The 20070-nt window shown below is 40.2% G+C and overlaps 1 protein-coding gene across 2 annotated transcripts in view; it reads left to right on the plus strand.

The window, feature by feature from the left end:
• The window catches only part of BTAF1 (B-TFIID TATA-box binding protein associated factor 1), a 98960-nt gene that overhangs the window by 39836 nt on the left and 39054 nt on the right, over window positions 1–20070 (plus strand). For both annotated transcript variants that reach the window (XM_030568390.1, XM_030568389.1), the window contains exons 15-24: window positions 358–462; window positions 730–879; window positions 2258–2400; window positions 2568–2742; window positions 3356–3559; window positions 8138–8564; window positions 9808–9998; window positions 12061–12214; window positions 12298–12407; window positions 13680–13881. In XM_030568390.1, coding sequence (XP_030424250.1) covers window positions 358–462; window positions 730–879; window positions 2258–2400; window positions 2568–2742; window positions 3356–3559; window positions 8138–8564; window positions 9808–9998; window positions 12061–12214; window positions 12298–12407; window positions 13680–13881 — 1861 coding nt within the window. The remainder of the gene's footprint in view (window positions 1–357; window positions 463–729; window positions 880–2257; window positions 2401–2567; window positions 2743–3355; window positions 3560–8137; window positions 8565–9807; window positions 9999–12060; window positions 12215–12297; window positions 12408–13679; window positions 13882–20070) is intronic.

The raw sequence follows: 20070 nt of genomic DNA on the forward strand, positions 1-20070 counted from the left end.
GACAGGGCTCCGGTGGTGATTTTAAAGAGCTCCAGGCTTCAGCTGCTGCAGCGAGCCTAGGCCCTTTAAAGCGCTGCCGGAGCCCCGCTGCTACCGCACTGTACGTGAACCCATGTTATATCGGGTGGCATTATAGCAGGGTAGAGGTGTATCACTTACCAATTTCAATACAGAAGTAGTTTGTGTATGGTCTTTGAGTCACTTGATAACTCTTAAAAGTTATGTGGAAAACATTTGTGGCCTGCTTTCTCTCTGGGTAGAGGTGAGTGCCACTTAAATAGTGAGAACCTAAAATAGTATATGTTTAAATTACATTGTATGTTGGAATTTTCTCACACGTCATATCCCTGTCTTCAGAGTTCTTCAGCCTGGCTAACTCCGATTCTGCAAGATATGTTGAGGCACATTTTTCAGTTTTGTATCTTAGAAAGCAGCCAAGATATTCTGGACCTTATTCACAAGGTATTTATTTAGCTTATTACTATACTCTCTCTCTCTCTCTCTCTCTCTCGTTCATAAGTCTGACTCTTTTATGTGCCACCCTTTGTCAGATGCATGACCTTCAGCCTACATAATTGCATGGTATTGTACTGCTATACATTTATACATGCTACACTGCTAACTGTTCCTAGATCTTGGATGTCATGTTGATCAAATGTTTGCATAGATACTATGATACATATTTATAATGTACACAAATGTGTGTTGTTTTTTTTCCTCTCCCTCAAGGTGTGGCTAGAACTGTTAAACAAAGCATCAGTACAATACGTGGTAGCAGCGGCTTGTCCATGGATGGGAGCCTGGCTCTGCTTAATGATGCAGCCTTCTCACTTGCCTATTGATTTAAATATGTTGCTAGAAGTAAAAGCCAGATCAAAGGTAAAAAAATGATTTTTAAAACCTTTGTGGGAAATCAAGGAAACCAGTGATTACTGAGATGCTGTAGCAAAACTGTGACTGGCCTGTGTAGAAAGGAAGGAGAGTGCTACTGGCTCCAAGACTCTGTGGGCATTATTACCACATAAGTAGAACTATGAATCCCCACAGCAGCCTGCAGGGCAGTCCCACTACTTGTGTATGTGGCCGTTCAAGGAAATACAGTCCCAACGGGGGTTCCACTTGCAGCAGTACAGTTTTGCATCACCCTGACACAAGCCAGTAACTAAATGGCACAACATGGCCCTGTATAAGAACTTTAAAATGACAATTTCTTTTGGTAAGTTTTGATGCTATTATTACAGATATAGCACGATTTTTCTTCTTCTTTATATTTTATATTTATAAATAATGTTTCAAGGCCAAATACAAATGTATGTAATAAAGCCTATTGTGCAATTTAATAGAAGCTGTTTAACTAAAAGTAATTTAAACATTAGTTCACTCAAAAATGCCTCCAAGCCTGTCTGGCAGATACTCTAATTCTCCATGTAATAAATACTCCTTAGACCTGGTCTATACCTAAAACTTGTCACTCAGGGCTATGAAAAGTTTTTTGCACCCAGTGCACTGTAGTTAGGTCAACCTAACCCCTAGTGTAGATGCAGTTAGGTTGATGGAAGGAGTCTTCAATTGACCTAGCTACCACCTCTCGAAGAGTTGATGTTACAGGAATTGTAAGTTGATGGAAGGAGTGTTTCTGTTGATGTTGTTTACATCGATGTAGGAAGTGTCTATGCCTCTGTGCTGCTGTAGTGTACCCGTACCCATCTGTGGATGGATCACACTATGCACTGTGCTGCTTGTAAACCCTCTGCTGTTTTATAAGGTTCTAGATACTACTTATTTCAAAATGTTTTCATATCTGATCTATAGTACCTATGTGTATTGTTTCTCCAACTTCTGTTTGCAGAACTGAGTCAGCTTTCTCAGGATTACTCTACTCACGAGAAACTATCATTTGATGTTGTTTTCTTTTCCACTTGTGTTGGCCTCAGATTCAAACTGGAGGTCTAGCACCGTATTGGATTAGATAAGCTAGTTAATATTCAAAGCAGGCCACACATTTAGCAGTGCAGCATTAACCCATAGTCATCTATCCATGATTTAAGCACCTTTTAGAAATCACTGTCAAAGTGATTCAGAGATCCTATATTAATGTACAATCAAATCTGGTGTGGATATTTGTCACATCATTGTATAGAACAATTACAATTTAATATGGAAATGTGAATTTTTTATCTGAATTACAGAAAACTTTGGAAAGCAAAACAGAGGATTTCTTACTACTAAATAAACCTCTTCTGTATTTATTCCATAGGAAAAAGCAGGTGGCAAGCTGCGTCAAGGTCAACCCCAGAACAAAGAAGTGATACAGGAGTATATTGCTGGTGCAGACAGCATTACAGAAGATCTGGCAACCAGGGATTATGTTGTTATGCGAGCCCGGGTGATGGCAGCAAAGTCAGTTTGTGGAAAATATGAGAGAGAAAAACAATACATAATCTAAAAGTTATTTTGTAAATTTTTTGCTAAAATCTAACTTTATCTGAGACATTTAACTTTGTCTTTAAAGGATGAACCAAGGAGTGAGAATGTTACTGTAACACTTTCTTTCTTCTTTGGTCAAGGTTGTTAGGAGCACTTTGCTGCTGTATTTGTGATCCAAGTGTAAATACCATACCTCAAGAAATAAAGCCAGCTGAATCTCTAGCTCAGCTACTGCTTTTCCATTTGAATTCAAAATCTGCCTTGCAGAGGATTAGTGTTGCGTTAGTAATCTGTGAATGGGCTGCCTTGCAAAAGGTAGGATGGTTTTTACAGCAAAAATGAAATATGGTTTACTAATTGAATCAAAACAGTTTCTGTTACCGCTAATACTGTGTATTTTTATACTGTTAAATGATGAAATCTGACAGGTGAAGCCATGGTATAGAATGATTCTGAATTATTTTCAAGTTGGCTAAAAGGCAACTGTGTGGTTCAGTGAATGTGTTTGAGTTCTACAAATATGGACTCTCTAGAGGGATACTTAACTGGTTTTTAATATCAGTGTTTTTTGCCTAAATATATACTAGCATTCCTTTTGTTGTGATTTTATTGTTTAGTAAGTTATCTTCATCTATGTAAAATTGGATGTTAAACCTACTTGGAAAAACTTTTCCATTAATACAGTACTAATGCTGAATTTTCATAAAATGTTGGGACCTTTAACTGTTTTCATGGTATACTGAAGTTTGTATGCACATCTTCTTCTTTATTTTTGTCGCTTTATGTCTTGCTATGTTAAAAGCTTTAAATTTTTGTTCAGGAATGTCTAATTTATTAGCAGAGTTCAATTCTGTTCCTTAATCTTAATTGAACAAAATAGCCAGTATGAACACTTGAAGTCTGAATTGATTGACTTGTTCTGTTCTAGGAATGTAAAGCTGTGGCCCTTTCTGTGCAGCCACGCTTACTTGAAGTCCTTTCTGAGCACCTCTATTATGATGAAATTGCTGTTCCTTTTACACGAATGCAGAATGAATGTAAACAGCTCATTTCCTCACTAGCTGATGCACACATTGACATTGGGAACAGAGTAAACTACAGTGTGTTTACAATAGATCAAGCTAATGAACTGGTGAGTAAATCTGAATGAAGAGGTAGTCTCTAGTCATAATTTTAAATGTGCTATGTAATAATGCTGAAGAATTGTAATAGTTTTTAGAAGTCCAGACATATTTTGTGACTTGACTGGGCACTTTCTCAGGCATAAGATAAGACATGGATGTTCATTATATGTGCACAGAAGAAGATGAATCAAAAGATTAGCGGCATGATATTTTTTCCATTGAAATATATATCTTATAAAATTACAGAGGCACCATTTTAAGCTCACCTACTGTATTCACTATCAAAATCCTTTTAGGTCAACTTTTTTTTTTTTTTTTTAAGAACACGTACAGTCAAATGTAATTGAGGTTGATAGGAAATATGCAAATCAAGGTTTCCAAGGAAGGGTAAGTTTTCTTTGATTGCATATGTTCATTCCATCTTAGATGTGTGCACCTCCAGTGCACCAAAGCCAGAGATTTTTCTCTTAGCAGAGCCTGTCAGGGTGGTACATGTGCCCTAAACATGATGATATAAAGCAGGGGTCGGCAGCCTTTCAGAAGTGGTGTGCTGAGTCTTCATTTATTCACTCTAATTTAAGGTTTTGTGTGCCAGTAATACATTTTAATGTTTTTAGAAGGTCTCTTTCTATAAGTCTATAATATATAACTAAACTATTTGTTTGTAAAGTAAATAAGGTTTTAAAATTTTTTTTAAAGCTTCATTTAAAATTAAATTAAAATGCAGAGCCCCCCAAACAGTGGCCAGGACCCAGGCAGTGAGAGTGCTGCTGAAAATCAGCTTGCATGCTGCCTTCAGCACACGTGCCATAGGTTGCCTACCTCTGGTATAAAGGAAGGATGAGGTGGAGGATGGGACAAAGTAAAGCTTCCTCTGGGAAGAGATGCTCCCCAATAGAGACACCTTCTTTTCATTAACGATCATTTGAGGCCAGCCTCCCACTTTAGTACCGACCCCTTCAATGCAAAAAATATCTTGGTACTGATGACACTAGAGGGCTATTCAGCAGCATGGGACCTGTTCTGTATCTCTGAGCTGGATTCTCCAGTAGTGCAGTAGACAAACTAGCTGGTGTACTGTTTGATCTCAGGCTTCATCTGTAAACTTACAAAGACTGGTTCAGCCCTTGATACCATGATCACAGTCCAGGATATCTGACCTACACTTTCCTACTGTCTTGGAAAGACACTATTGTATGCCTACCCTCCCATTCCACTCCTTCCAAGAGTTTTGCTCACGTGATCCTCCTAGCACTGGTGTGCCTTCACCAGCTTTGGTTATCTGTTCTGCTGAACTTGCTAGATAGAGGTCTTTTGACACGATCTTCAGAACCACACTTGATCTCCCTGTACCACTGTCTGTACATCGCAACCTGGCTGCTCTCCATCTTATGGCCTGGTTGCTCCGTGGTTAACACTTAGGAGGTGGAGTGTTCAAGGAATGTTGCAAAACCTCCCCTAGAATAGCAGAAAGCTATCTACTATGTATATTTACCTGTTGAAGTAGAAACAGTTCTCCTTATAGTCAAAGCAGAAGGATGATAGATGGCAGCCAGGACTGACACATCATGTTTTGGACTACTTGTTCCCTCTGAAACAACAAGGTCTATTGATTAGTTCAGTCAGGGTTCTCCTCACAGTTGTCTCCACTTTACATACTGTTGTTGCAGGCCACAGTGTATTCTAATCCAATGTCAGTTAGATTCATAAAAGGTCTGGACATATTCCTAGGTCATGGATCCCATTTCTCCTTGGGACTAAAGTCTGGTGCAAACAAGGTTGATGGATCCACTCTTTGAACCAGTGGTGTCCTGCTCTTTTCTGCATCACTTTGAAAGTAGCACTTTTGGTAGCTATGACTTCCACAAGAAGGGTGACAATTAAAAGTATTGGTGGCTGACCCTTCTTACACAGTTGGAGGACAAATGTATACATACATCCGCATCTGGAATTCCTGACAAAAATAGTTTTGGAATTCCACTTCAATCAAGCCATATACTTAATGGGGCTTAGGAAAGAATGTCGTCATAAGGATGAAGAGGGACTCCATATTTTTTATGTTAGAAGGCTATTGGTTTTGTGCTTGCAGAGAACTAGATCTTTTAGGTCATCATCTTAATTGTAGAGGATTTTGCCCTGCATACTCCTGTGATATGAGATTAGCAATGTACTCCCTTCTGGGAGGGTGGTAGCGCGCTTTAAAAGATCTAATGAAGTTTCCACACCATTTTGGCTTACGTACCTAATAGCAGTCCTTTATAGAGCCGCAACTTGGCCATCAGTGCTGAGTTTTACTACTCATTACACTGTATCTCAGCATTCCAGAGAAGATGCCAAGGTTGGATGAGTAGTTCTTCAGTCCTTGTTCAAATAGACTCTCTGAAACCCACCTCCCATTTGAACTGCTCGTGAGTCATCTAAAGTGGGACATGTGCAATCATTAGAAGAATAATAGTTACTAACCTGTTCTGTAACTGTTTGTTGTTTTAAGATTTCATATATCCATTCCACAGTCCACCTGTCTTCCCCTTTGTATCAGTCTGTCAGGTAGGAAGAACTGAGTGGGCTGTGTGGTGGCTCTGCTCTTTATACTATTGCTCAGCAGCAGAGGGCTCATGCACTGCCCCAAAAGGTACTATTTGGAGCAGGGGGGAAATCTGTGACTCTGGTGCATTGGGCATGCACACACCTGAAGCGGAATGGACATAAGCAACATATCTCGAAGTAGTATAACGGTTACAGAACAGGCTAGTAACTTGTTTTTTGTTTTGTTAGTGGGTTGGTAAAGAGAGGACGAGGACAGTAAGAACATGCAATAGCTTTGGTTAGATGCTCACGTATTGCTCTGAGGATTTCATTTAAAAACCTCAGACCGGGCTGCATTCTCCAGTCTCTCTCTCTCCTGCCCCCCCTCCCAACACTCCCCCAGTAATTTTTGTACATAAGTACATGGTGGTAGACTTTATGATCCTGGATAAAGGAAACTTCACTTGAAAGGGGTTTTTCATAAAGCATTTGTGGTTAACATCATACATATTTGGGCAGTAACACAGTTTAAAAGTCTCCTAAAATTTCTCCCCTTTGCTACTGTAAGTGCTATCTTAAGGGTGTGTGTGTGTGTTTTTTGCCAGATAGCCCGTTAGTAGTCCCCCTCCCCCCGTCTTCTGCACACCACGAAACAGCTGATCAGGAGGTGTGGTAAAGGAAGGGGAGGCGCTGATTGGTGGGGGTTGAGAGGTGCTGGGAGTTGGGGGGCGCTGATGGGGAGGTGTGGGGGGTGAGGCATTGACCTATTACTGTGGCTCTTTGGCAATGTATATTGGTAAGTTCTGGCTCCAGCTCAGGCTGGCCACTCCACTCTATATGAATAGATCATTCTGCTTCTTTACAAATGCAGCCCAAATATTTAGTGAACACTTGTGTGTGCTCTCATTATTAACAATGTTACTATTTTCATGTAGTCATGAGCTCTGTACCACAGAGTAGGTGCAGCACTGTCCCTACCAGATTTCCTCTTGCTCTCTACCCACCTGTGTGCCTGGAGCAAGTTTCAGGATAGTAAGGTCAGCAAATTCTGATTAAATAGCAGACACAAGGCCCATGTCAAGTCAAAGATCTTGAGTGTTCCAGGAGCATTGCAATCTTTTTATTACAAAGTCAGCTGAGGAGCAGCTCAACTTCCATGTAACTGCAGCATTGCATGTCTTGCCCCGAGTATGCTGGATAGCCCAACTCCTCTTGCCTGTCTCTTTTTCTCAGACTCCCATGCTAGCAAGCAGTGAACTGTCTGGCTATTTCTGGCTGAGCACAGGACAACTTAGATATAGGGAATTCCCAGACTCTCCCCCAAGCTTCAGTGACTTGCCGCTTTGCCAGTCATCTTGCTGCAAAATTGTCTGGCGGGAGTTAGGCAGATACTGAAGAGCACTCTTTGGAGTCAAGACTTATGTGGTATCCTTCTAACCACTTATCTGTGTCCCAGATGAGGAATAATGGGAGAGGGGTCCTGCAAGTAAGCTGGAGGGGAGAAAGGAGCTGTTGGCATGAATGGAGAGAAATGGAATGACAAACAAAGAAATTAATGATGGGAGATATTTAGAAAGGGAGAAGGAAAGGTAAAATCTACTGGAGAGATGTAAGGTAAAACACTGGTGAGGGGGTGCAAATCTGTCAAACGGAAGAAAATGGAAGTTGAGTGTAGGTTTAAAAAAAATCACAAACCTAGGTGACATTAAATATTTATTCTACAGAAAGCTTCAGTCAGGATATAAAATGTATTTTGATATGGTATACATGTAGTGGGAATCCCATAGGTACCAGCTAGTACTTTTTCTTTTTATTCCCCAGTTAAAAAAAAAAGGAAAAAAAAAAGGGAAGAAACAGACATTTTAAGCAAAGCTCTCATTGGCTTCCTTGGGGCCAGAATTTCACTGAGTATTAAAGTTGAAGTGAAAGTGTGATCACCGGTGTGTCTTTAACCCAGTATTTCTTTCAGCATGCACAAACCCCACCACCTTTTTAAATAGGAAATCTGTTTGTGCTATAAGCACAAATTTGTTGTAACTCTCTGGTTTTCTTTTCATTAGGTTACTACTGTCTTCAATGAAGTTACATCAGCTTTTAATTTAAATCCTAATATTTTACAACAATTGGACAGTAAACGACAACAAGTCCAAATGACCGTTACAGAAACAAACCAGGAATGGCAAGTGTTACAGCTGCGAGTCCATACCTTTGCTGCATGTGCTGTTGTGAGCTTGCAACGACTTCCAGAAAAACTAAATCCTGTCATAAAACCTTTAATGGAAACTGTCAAAAAAGAAGAGAATACACTGGTACAAAACTATGCAGCTTTATGTGTAGCTAAGTTACTTCAACAGTGTTTATCAAGATCTCCATGCCCCAACTCGAAGATCATAAAAAATCTCTGCAACTCTCTCTGTGTGGACCCGCATCTTACTCCCTTAGCAGCATGTCCTGCGCAACCTCAAAGCAGCCATGAAAATTCTAAAGGTATATTACCTAAGTCTGTCAGTTTTGAAAAAAAATGTATAAATGCAATATTTGTAACTTTATATAGGAGATATCTCTACATGAGTGTTCTATCTGTTATGGATTTAAAATCAATCCGCGTTTTAACTTCTTGTTAAACTGTAAGAGATGTCTGAAATTAGTCGCTGTGTACATTTATGCCTTTGAACATAGCAGTGTAGTTTGTAGTGATTTTTTTTTTTTCTTTCTGGAAGTATTTTGGGAAAGACTTCTTAAAACACAACAAAATAACTGACTCCTGGGATGGTTTTTAAATTGAAATATTTCATGGAGCAGAAGTGTGGTGTTATATGGAAATGAGGGATGTGTTACTATTCTGTTAGAAGAAAAATATTGCTGGTGCAATTTTACATAGAATAAACCTAATGTGGTTGCATGCTGTAGTTCTGCAGCCTAATTGTAGGACAACTGACAATGAAATGTTCACAAATACATGTAATGATGCTGTTAATGGAAGAAATCAGACCTGCAAAAATAGTCTTGAAAATCAATGCTGTTCCATTCTTGCGGCTGAAAAGTAAATCTCTACCTCTCAGATGAACAATCTGACTCCTAAAATTTAAGACACGCAATTTTTGAAACATTAAATCTATTGTGAGGCTTGACTAATGTTTTATGTCCTTTGTGTGTGTTTAGATTTGGAAGTAAAATATTCTGAAGTAAATTCTAGGTAACATATTATACATATGGTACCACACATCTGATGAAACCTAAAAATGTGGTTAATTGACCTTTTTAAAACCACTCCTACTACTTGAAAGGTAGTTGAAAAATAAGGCTAGTTAACCACATCTGTATTAATCCTTCCTTTAGCTACGCAGATGCCCAAAGTATATTTCCCATATTAAATTTCAGGGTAGAATACTTCTGAGTCTCTACAAACAGAGTTTGGGGAGTGACTGCGCAAGTATACATTACATTTTACTATGAAGTACTTCCTCACTACTTAGTGTGTGGTTTTCCACCACATAGTGGCCGAATGGACTAGACCAGCACTAATTAGGGAGGTGTGGCTTCCATTCCTGGCTCTCACTGACCCACAGTGTAATCTAGTACAAGTCAAATCACCTTTTTCTTTGTCCGCATAATGATATTAACTCTTCTTTGTAAAGCGAGTTGAGATGCACAAAAAGTAGGTGATTGTTAGCACTGCCACCTATTTCTGGTACTGTATTTTAAAATAGTCAACTTTATTCTATAATAGGACCCAGCACTGAGAGAGATGGGATGCACCATACTGTCACCAAGCACAGAGGAATAATTACACTGTACAGACATCAGAAAGCTGCTTTTGCCATCACGAGTAGGCGAGGTCCTACACCAAAGGCTCCAAAAGCCCAAATTGCAGACCTTCCCACAGGCAGTAGTGGGAACATCACCACAGAACTTGATGAGGTAAATAAGTTTGTTAGATCTTGATTATCATTCTACTTAATGAGACATATTCTTCCTAAATGTAGCTGTATTTCAGTCAATGGAGTTACACAAAATGATGGAGCAATAGTTTTTCTTCATTAAAAACTGAGTCCATGTTCTTTTTTATGTTGTAAGCAGCATGAAGAATTTATGTTCAAATATAGGAAGAATTAAATATCTGTAGTGGTATTAAATTTAAAATAAACTAATTCTAAAGGGAAATATTTTAGTCCTGAGTAAAATAGCTATTCATGTAAATGGGACATGGAGAGTTAAATTCTCACATACTACATTAAAAGTGTGCCCTTTCCCTGATGTCTGTGTTGGGGGAGGGACCAAAGACTACTCAATATGTATTACAGAAATTTGAGAGAGAACCAGAAGATTTTTAAAAAAAAATCTCTGAATTTCACATGCCCCCTCACCTGCCTAAGACTCTAGGTCAGAGTTTGGGTGCAGAAGGGATGGTGTGTGTCTGGGGTAGGGGATTGGGATTCAGGGAAGGAGTTTGGGTGCAGAAGGGTTGAGAGGTTGGGCTCTGGGAGGGAGTTTGGGTGGGGAGGGGGTGCAGGCTGTGGGAGGGAGTTGGGGGCAGGGTGTGTGTGGGGAGGGGAAGGAGGTGCAGGCTCTGGGAAGGGGTCGGGTGTGGTGCTTACCTGGGACTCCAAGGCCGGGCAGGCTGGAGGGCCTCTGCATGCTTCTGCCCTCAGGCTGTGCCCCTGCAGCATCCCAATGGCCACAGGGGCACTCGGGGTGGGGCAGAGTGCTGAGGCACAGCCCTTCCCGTGGGTTACGGGGGGGCTGGCAGCCACTGGAGCAAGCGGGCAGACTCCTGGGCCATTGTAAATCACCTAGGGGGAGCCCCCAGGGCGGCAGGTGGGGCCAAGGGAGAGACCCAGTCCCAAAACTGCTGGAGCCCTGCAGGCCACACCGGGGAGGCTCACGGGCTGCAGATGGCCTGCAGGCCAGGAGTTTGAGACCCTTGGTGTAGAAAAATCCAAAGTATGAACTTTAACTGGATATTTGCAAAAGTAGGAGACACTTTCTGCCATGCTTACTCTTCAAAGAGCCCCATTTCCTTCACTACTCACACAATTAAGTACTCAACATGAATAAGTCTGTCAGAAGCTATTATATTGTAACTCAAAGTTCATAAGCAGTTATGGCTGTGATTCAGCAAGGTAGTTAAACGCATGCATAACTTTAAGCAAGTAAGTAGTCACCTTGACTTCAGTAGGACTTCTCACTCGCCTGCTTAGAGTTATGTATATTCTTAACTACCTTGTTAAATTGGGACCTAAAACAGAAGAAACTACCAACTGGATGCTGCATAGTAACCATAAATAGTTCAATCTGGCCTCCTGCATAATATCACTTGTAGAGAAAGTAAGTGCCTGTACTGTGAGCTTCCAGAGAGCACTAATCACGGAAGTTACTGATCCTTCCCTCTCCCCTTTCTCTTGGTACAGGGTTCCAAAGGTGTAAAAGTGGGAGCATCCCCCAACTGTTCTTCAGTATCTTCTTCCACCAAAGGTGCAGCAAGCTCAGATTGGACTCTAATAGTTTGTCTATGTGGGGAAGTTAATGAGCATCAAGTTTGGGTGTGAATTTAAAGCCAGTAGCTACTCTTCATGAACTCCTTGTGCAAATACTTTCTGTGCATTAACAATGGCTTTATGTGGTTTAACTTAATACATTTGTAAAGAGTATTTAAGCTTATAATTGGACAGGGCAATCTTGGTGCACAATAAGTGTCTCCATATGAGGAGTTCATGCTGAGTAGCTAACATGCGCTAGTTATTTCAGGCTTTTCCCCATGTAGACAAGCCTTGAGTCTTCCCCTTGATGAACAGTAGTGTATAGTACTGGTTATACAATCAAATTTGTTTAAGTAAGAGCGGGGGGAGGAAATTCTTAGTTTTATTTTTTTGTTGTTCAATTTGCAGATTTAACACTCAAACCTTGCTTGAATGTCACAAGCTTTGCTTTATTTTAAAATTCCTTTCATCTACTTATTCACTCAACCATATTTTAATTCTAGGCTCAGAAGCCATATATTGTACAGAGGAGAGGAGCTGAATTTGCCTTATCTACTATAGCTAAACATTTCGGTGCTGAAATGGTACTAGGATTGCCACATCTCTGGGATGCTATGGTTGGTCCACTAAGAAATAATACTAACCTAAACAGTTTTGGTATGTACACTTCTATTATGTTCTTGGTTTTTGTGTTGTAGCATACATGTTATCTGAAACTGGACATCTGTTTGTTTTAACAGATCGGAAGTCCTTACTGGAAAAGGGAGATGTGTCTGCTCAGGAGCTGGTTAATTCTCTACAGGTGTTTGAAACAACAGCAGCTTCAATGGACATTCAGCTTCACCCTTTGGTAATTAGCATGTTATACTTCAAAGCCATTTCCTGACATGACAATTTGTGTTCATTGCCATTCTTTAATGTACCTTCCCCCCTCCCTCCTCACCCCCCCAAAAAAATTTCAGTTCTGTATGTAGTTGCATTGCTATTAGTTTGCTTTTCGGATCACTTATACACCGCTACCTTGATATAACGCCACCCAATATAACATGAATTTGGATATAACGCGGTAAAGCAGTGCTCCGGGGGTGGGAGGGGGCTGCGCACTTCGGTAGATCAAAGCATGTTCAGTATAATACGATTTCACCTATAATACAGTAAGTTTTTTGTGTGTTTTTGGCTCCCAAGGACAGCATTATATCGAGGTAGAGGTGTACTAGTCTCCTTAAGAAAAGAGACTGCTTCCTGCATTTTTTTATTTAGCTTCTAGATACGAAAGCTGCTTGTTCTATCCTTCTTTATGCCATGCACCTTTTTTTAAATATAGTAAAATAAATATGGAATTTAATCTTCAAAGTGCAGGATAGGACAAGAAAATCAATTATCTTCTTTGTTCATATATTATCTCTAAAGAGGGAGGAAAGCCATTTGGAAATGTAGTTGTTGGTAATAGCTGAAATTCAAGCTATAGTGCACTACATTGTGTTATGTCAAAAGACGACAGCAAGCTCCTTGAATTTTTAAATGTATTTTGTTCTGGTTCAGAGGTTTCCAAATTGTCTATGGGGATCTGAATGGTCATATGGGCCTGTCTCTTCTTTGCTGTTAAAACGCATTAAAGTATAGATACAAATATAATTAAATATTTTCCTAATTCTACTTTTTTGAATAAGGAGTTGCTGTAGTTGACTCAGGAATGTGAAATAATTCAAAATGGAAAGAAGCATGATCAATACAATTATGATTGGGATAGGAGGTGGTCCAATATTTCTCTGTCTAGTCAGCAGGGAAGAAAATGACTAACTGAAAAGACTCTTCTGAACTTTAAATGCCAAGATTTTAAAAAAGAGCCTCAAGTTAGGTTCCTAATTTCATATGTAAGCACTTAAATAGTGTGGTGTTTGTTTATTTTTTTTCCTAAAAGTGCTGAGCACTTAACTCTCACAGATTGAGATGATGCTTTTGCAGCTTCTTTCCTATCTGAGTACTTCTCAGATTTTAAATTCTGGTTTAAAAACTTCGTACATCTGTCTTGCTAATTGACTTCTTGCTAGGATACAATAATTGATAAAATAGAAAATATAGGCAATATTAGAGATCTGACTCTTTTTTTTTTTCTTTTCAGTTGATACAGCATTTGCCTCATCTTTATATGTGCCTTCAACATCCGAGCACTGCTGTGAGACACATGGTTGCTCGTTGTGTAGGTGTCATGAGCAAAATAGCTACCATGGAAACAATGAATATTTTGTTAGAGAAGGTTATTCCGTGGCTGGGAGCAATAGACGACAATACCAAACAAGAGGGTGCAATTGAAGCACTTGCTTGTATCCTTGCTTGTATGATCTAAAATCATGTTGTTAGCAAAAAATACAATTTCTGTAGTGTGAAAAGTAGAAAATGAAATTAAAATTTTATCATCCTAGTGTAGGATGCTGGGCTTCCTCTTGGATCACTTCAGTCGTCCATCAGATATTTTTTGCTCCTGTTGAGATTTTAGTGGAGATAGTGTGAAAGAAAATTGCAGGATTATCTTTCCAATGGAACTAAAAGGCAGCTAGTTTTTAAAATAAAATTGTGTGCATATTATGTAATGAACCTGTGGCAAACTATCACAAAATACCATCAAGGCCCATAGCTAAATTGGACTATCAAAAAAAAAAAAATTAAACGTATTAAGTAGATAATAAATAACTCTGCAAGTTCTTAAGGTGGAATGAACATTCTTGCTTAGGACATAAGCCAACCACTAACTGTCTAGGGTTCTTCTGAAGCCTCTATCCCTGTTAGAGGTAGAATTCCAGACTCTGACTTACTGATGTGATCAAATGTTGCATTTCCCACATTGCAAAGAATATGTACAAAGGGTTGTTCAAATACCCCTTTTATTTCATGTTTGTCTTCAGGTATTTAGGACAGAGAGCTGTCTTACATATGAACAGTTGTGATATTTTCAGTGTGTGTTTGTCCTTTTTTGAAATCTCGTAAATATGTGGGTTAAATTATTTGTCCTGAAATGCAGGATTTGTAGTGATAACAGACGTTGGAACAACAAATGCAGTATTCTTCAAGTGTTTTTCCCTGTGGGTGCTTCACTTCTTCATATGCATGCATGCCCATGGAGCTTTGATTGGAAACTTTTTACGGCCGTGTTTGCATGTCCAAGCCTGTGCCCTGCACATCCTCAAGCTTCAATCTGAGAGTTTATAGGGAAGGGCAAACTCGCTGCTGCTTCAGTTCCTTTTCAACCAGCTGTGGCCTGAGACAGAGCCTTGTGGTATCTCTTAGTTAGATAAAATTACTGTAAAGTGGGTCCATAACTGATTGAATGCCCATACTCAAAGCATAGTTATCAATGGTTTGTTGTTCAACTGGGAGGCTATATCCAGTGGGATCCCGCAGGGGTCTATCATGGGTAGGGCCCTACCAAATTAACGGTCCACTTTGGTCAATTTCATGGTCATAGGATTTAAAAAATCATTAATTTCATGATTTCAGCAATTTAAATGTGAAATTTAACAGTGTTGTAATTGTAGGGATCCAAATTAAAAAAGGAAGATGGTCACAAGGTTATTGTAGGGCATCGGGGTTGCAGTACTGCTATCCTTACTTCTGTGCTGCTGCTGGCGGCTATGCTGCCTTCAGAGCTGGGCAGCTGGAGAGCAGTGGCTTCTGACCAGGAGCCCAGCTCTGAGGGCAAAGCCACCACTAGCAGCAGCACAGAAGTAAGGATGGCATTGTGTCACTCTTACTTCAGTGGCGCTGGCAGGACGCTGCCTTCAGAGCTGGGCACCTGGCCAACAGCCACTTTTCTCTGGCTGCCCAGTTCTGAAGGCAGCATAGAAGTGACACCCGCCCCCCCCCCCCCGCAACTTCCTTTTGGGTTGGGACCCCCAATTTGAGAAATGCTGGTCTCCCCCGTGAAATCTGTATAGTATAGGGTAAAAGCGCACAAGACCAGATTTCAGTCCATGAGTTGTTTTTCATGGGCATGAATTTGGTAGGGCCCTAGTCATGAGCAGAGTACTAGTCAATGTTTTCATTATTTGACTTGGATAATGGAGTGGAGAGTATGCTGATTAAAAAATTGTGGATGACCCCAAGGTGGGGAAGGGGGTTGTTAGCACTTTTGAGGACCGTATTAGAATTCAAAATGATCTTGACAAATTAGAGAATTAGTCTGAAATAATCAAGAAGAAACTCAATAAAGACAAATGCAATGTGTACTAAAGGAGGAAAAATCAAACACCCAAATACAAATGGGGAATAACTGCCTTGGTGGTAGTACTGTGGAAAAGGATGTGGGGGACATAGGGCATCACAAATTGAATATGAGCCAGCAATGTGATGCAGCTGTGAAAAAGACACTCCAGGATGGTATTAGCATTAACATGAGTGTCATTGATAAGACACTGGAGGTAACTGTCTGCTCTACTCAGCACTAGAGAGGCCTGTTTAGCCTTGAGAAAAGAAGACTGAGGGGATGGGGACCAGGGACCTGATAAATCTTCAAATATGTTAAGGGCAATTTTAAAGAGAAATAGTGATCTGTTTTTCTCCATGTCCACTGAAGGTAGGGCGGCAATAAGTAATCATCTTAAACTGCAGCAAGGCAGATTTAGGTTAGATATTAGGAAAAACTTCAAGTATGGTAGCACTGGAATAGGCTTCCAAAGGAGATTATGGAATCTTCATCATTAGAGGTTTCTAAGAATAGATTGGACAAATACCTGTCCGGGATAATCTAGATTTACTTGGGTCCTGCCTCAGCGCAATAAGCTGGACTAGATGACCTCTCAAGGTTCCTTCCAACCCTACATATACATGATTCTTCTTTTCTTTGTTTTGTTTTGTTTTTGTTTTGCCAGCAGCTGTCTACTTTGACAACTGGCTTCTCAGAGGCTGGTCGCTGGTAGAGGTTCAGTCTACAGGCTTTAAGGCTCTGATCTTGTTCTGCAATCTGAGGCTGAATTCAGAATGGTCTATCTTGATGCCAGTCCAGTACATCAAGTTTATAGAGTTTTCTTGCCATCTGATAGATTCAGCAACCTAATTTCTGAATGTCCAAGAAGTCCTCAAACTATAGGTCGGACCTGTCTGTAGCTGTTAGGTTATATTTATGTCCCAGAAACATTGGGGTTACATTTGAGATATCTCCAAGCCTAGCTCAGAGCAGTCTATGAACCCAACAAACACAGCTGGCCAAGATGGTGTCTGTTCTGCAGAAGATTCTCACTTCCCTCAGTTGGTGGAAGGATCCCTGTAAAATCTATCTGGGACCCCATTTACCTGTCTTTTCTCTTTGTCAGAGCCTGCACCATCTTGGGATTCAACCTTGTCCCAAATGCTCTGATGAAACCATTCTTCAAGCCCATGGAGAGCTGCTCTCACCTTCATTTATCTTTCAAGACCTCCTGCTTAGTAGCAGTCACCTTGGCTAGGAGTTGAGGAATTGGGTGCCCTTATGGCTGATCTGCCTTACACAGTTTTCTGCTGGGACAAAGTAACCCTTCATTAATACCTTCGTTTCCTACCCAAGATCTCTTCCTACAACCATATTTAATCAGAATATTCAGTTGCTATTCTATCCTAAACCTCACAGTTCTAGGAAAGAAACTGATCTTCACATCCTGGGTGTTAGAAGAGCTGTAGGCTTCTACCTCCATAGTACCAAAGCCTCCCCTAGGCTCTGTTTTTATATTTCCACTCAGACTGTCTAAGTGGTTTTGCGGCTGTACTCTGTCATGGTATGAAGCTTCTGGATGGCACCCTTCTTCTAGGGTGACTGCCCACTGTACTAGGGAAAAGTCCCCTTCTATGGCTCTGCTTAAAAACTGCTCTGTTTTAGATATCTGTAAGGCCACTCCCTGATTTTTCCAAGCACTTAGCAAATACAGCCTTTGAGATGGCTGTCTTCCAATTGGTACAGACCCTGCCCCTCAGCTCCCAACTCAGTAGTCTGGGCACTGCTAGGGAATCACCTGAAGTGGCTCACACATAGGGATCACTACTCAATGAAGGAGAGGTTACTCACCTATATAGAAACTGAAGTTCTTTGAGGTGCTTTGTCCCCATGCATGCTTCACTAGCTGCTCTCCTTCCCCTCTGCTTTTGAGTCCTGGTCTCTCACCAAGTTTCATGGTAGAGAATGAGCTGGAGCAGTAGTGGATCTGCTGTTCCCTACATATCGTCAGACCAGAGCACAAGGAGATGTAGGGTGCAGGTGCAAACCTGTGGATTCTGTTGTTGAAAATCTCTGATCAAAGGCATGTGGACATATATGAATTTGAGCATCCGTCGGGACAAAACATCTCAAAGAACTCATTTGTCTTCATTTTAAAGATTGTTCATACAAGAATTTCAATCTTGAAGACTGGTCAAAACTTCTCGTAACCAAAGAGAGCTTCACTTTCAAATGACTGAAAATAAACAGATTATCTTGATTTTTTGCATGTGAGGTAGCAGAGCAAATGAGCCAACAGCGATTCCTGGATCTGAAGCAGAAAGGAAAACTTTAGCCTGTTGCCAGTAGAATGAGCTATTACTTCACTAGTTTCAATCAGGATGCAAAATCTTACAAAATTAGTGTTGTACACACCCACCCTGTTTTTCTGCTTGACATTTTTCTCCTTTTATGGTTGCCGTAATTTCCATATTTTGAGTTACTAAGCTCTTAGACTGAGTAATGATATGTACTGTCCCACAGTCTGCAGCATCTGCTACAAGACAGATTTCTGGCAGTAGTAGTATGCTGGTGCTTATCACTGTAGTGGTACATTAAATCTTTCGATTGTGTAGTTTTTTGTGTGTGGGGACCTATTTAGACCTATTGTGTGCCCAGTCTAGAATTTTTTTTGTGCTACTTCAGTTAAACTTTTAAAATATATTATGGGGGTGTTACAAGCAACTCTGTAGGATAAGTTGAAATTTGCATTTTCAGATGGCTAAAATCCCTTATTTTTGTTTGGTCTCCAATTTATCTTAGTTGTTGCAAAATGGAATTTTCTGTAAGTGGTTTTTTGTTTTTTGTTTTTTTAGGAAAAAGTTTAGTAACTTTTGGATGTTTGTCATTGTCCTCAGATTTCTTAGCATTTCTCTAGCTAAACAACCATGTCACCTATCCAGGGGAGCCTCCAATGTACCTGTTTGCCTATATTCATCCTTTGTAATCTGACCTAGTTTCCATTTTTTATATGACGCCTTTTTATTTTGTAGGTCACGCAAGATCTCGTGGTTAAGCCAAGGTGATCTTTTGCCACATTTTCTGTCTTTCCTACCCATCGGAATAGCTTGCTTTTGGGCCCTTAATAGTGTCCCTTTGAAAAACTGCCAATTCTCCTCAGTTGTTTTTCCCCTCAGTCTTGATTCCCATGGGACCTTACCTATCAGCTCTCTGAACTTACCAGAATCCGCCTTCCTGAAATCCCTTGTCTCTATTTTGCTGTACTCCCTTCTACCCTTCCTTAGAATTGCAAACTCTGATTTCATGATCACTTTCACCCAAGCTTCCTTCTACTTTCAAATTCTCAACGAGTTCCTCCCTATTTGTTAAAATCAAGTCTAGAACAGCTTCCCCCCTAGTAGCTTTCTCAATCTTCTGAAATAAAAAGTCTGCAATGCAGTCCAGGAACTTATTGGATAGTCTGTGCCCCGCGGTGTTATTTTCCCAACATATATCTGGATAGTTGAAGTCCCTTATCTTGGGCTTTGGATGATTTTGTTAGTTTTTTTAAAAGAAGCCTCTTCCACCTGGTTAGGTGGCCTGTAGTAGACTCCTAGCACGACATCACCCTTGTTTTTTACCCCTTTTATCCCAACCCAGAGACTCTCAACACTTCCGTCTCCTATGTCTATCTCCACCTCAGTCCAAGTGTGTAAGTTTTTAATATATAAGGCAACACCACCTCCCATTTCCCCATGTCTATCCTTCCTGAGCAAACTATACCCATCCACACCAACATTCCAGTCATGTGTATTATCCCACCAAGTTTCATTCCAACCACACGAATATTGCAAAAACAAAGCGCATCACCTAAATAACAGTATTATTGCTGCAAACCATTATTTCATAAGATGAATACTAGTTCTACTTTCAAAAGCAAAACATTTTGTCCATTAACAATCTAGGAAAATTATCAACTAAAAATCTACATCATACACATTAACGCCCTACTTCAGTATATTTCAGATAATTAGTAAGGATCCAATTTCTAACCCTCTATGCGGTCAGAGTCAAAGGTTGCACATCTTGTGTGTGGAAATGGAAACATATTTTGTGGATTGTGAATGCAGGATTGTTGAAGAGGGGAAGGCACAACTGTGGTTGTAGGTTATAAAGATTGGCCAAGGACTTAAGTGATTTCCTGGCTCTAACGATTGTGTTGGCAGTATGAGCACTTTTTTTAGTCCATCCCCAGACCCCAGGAGATATGTAATCTACATCAAACTACGTTTGACTTCTTAAAATGTCAACATGATTTCTGTTTAGGTTTAATTTAATTTTGGAACTCCTATGG

This window comes from Gopherus evgoodei, chromosome 7, assembly GCF_007399415.2.
Source record: "Gopherus evgoodei ecotype Sinaloan lineage chromosome 7, rGopEvg1_v1.p, whole genome shotgun sequence".
In the NCBI taxonomy this organism is placed as follows: Eukaryota; Metazoa; Chordata; order Testudines; family Testudinidae; genus Gopherus; species Gopherus evgoodei.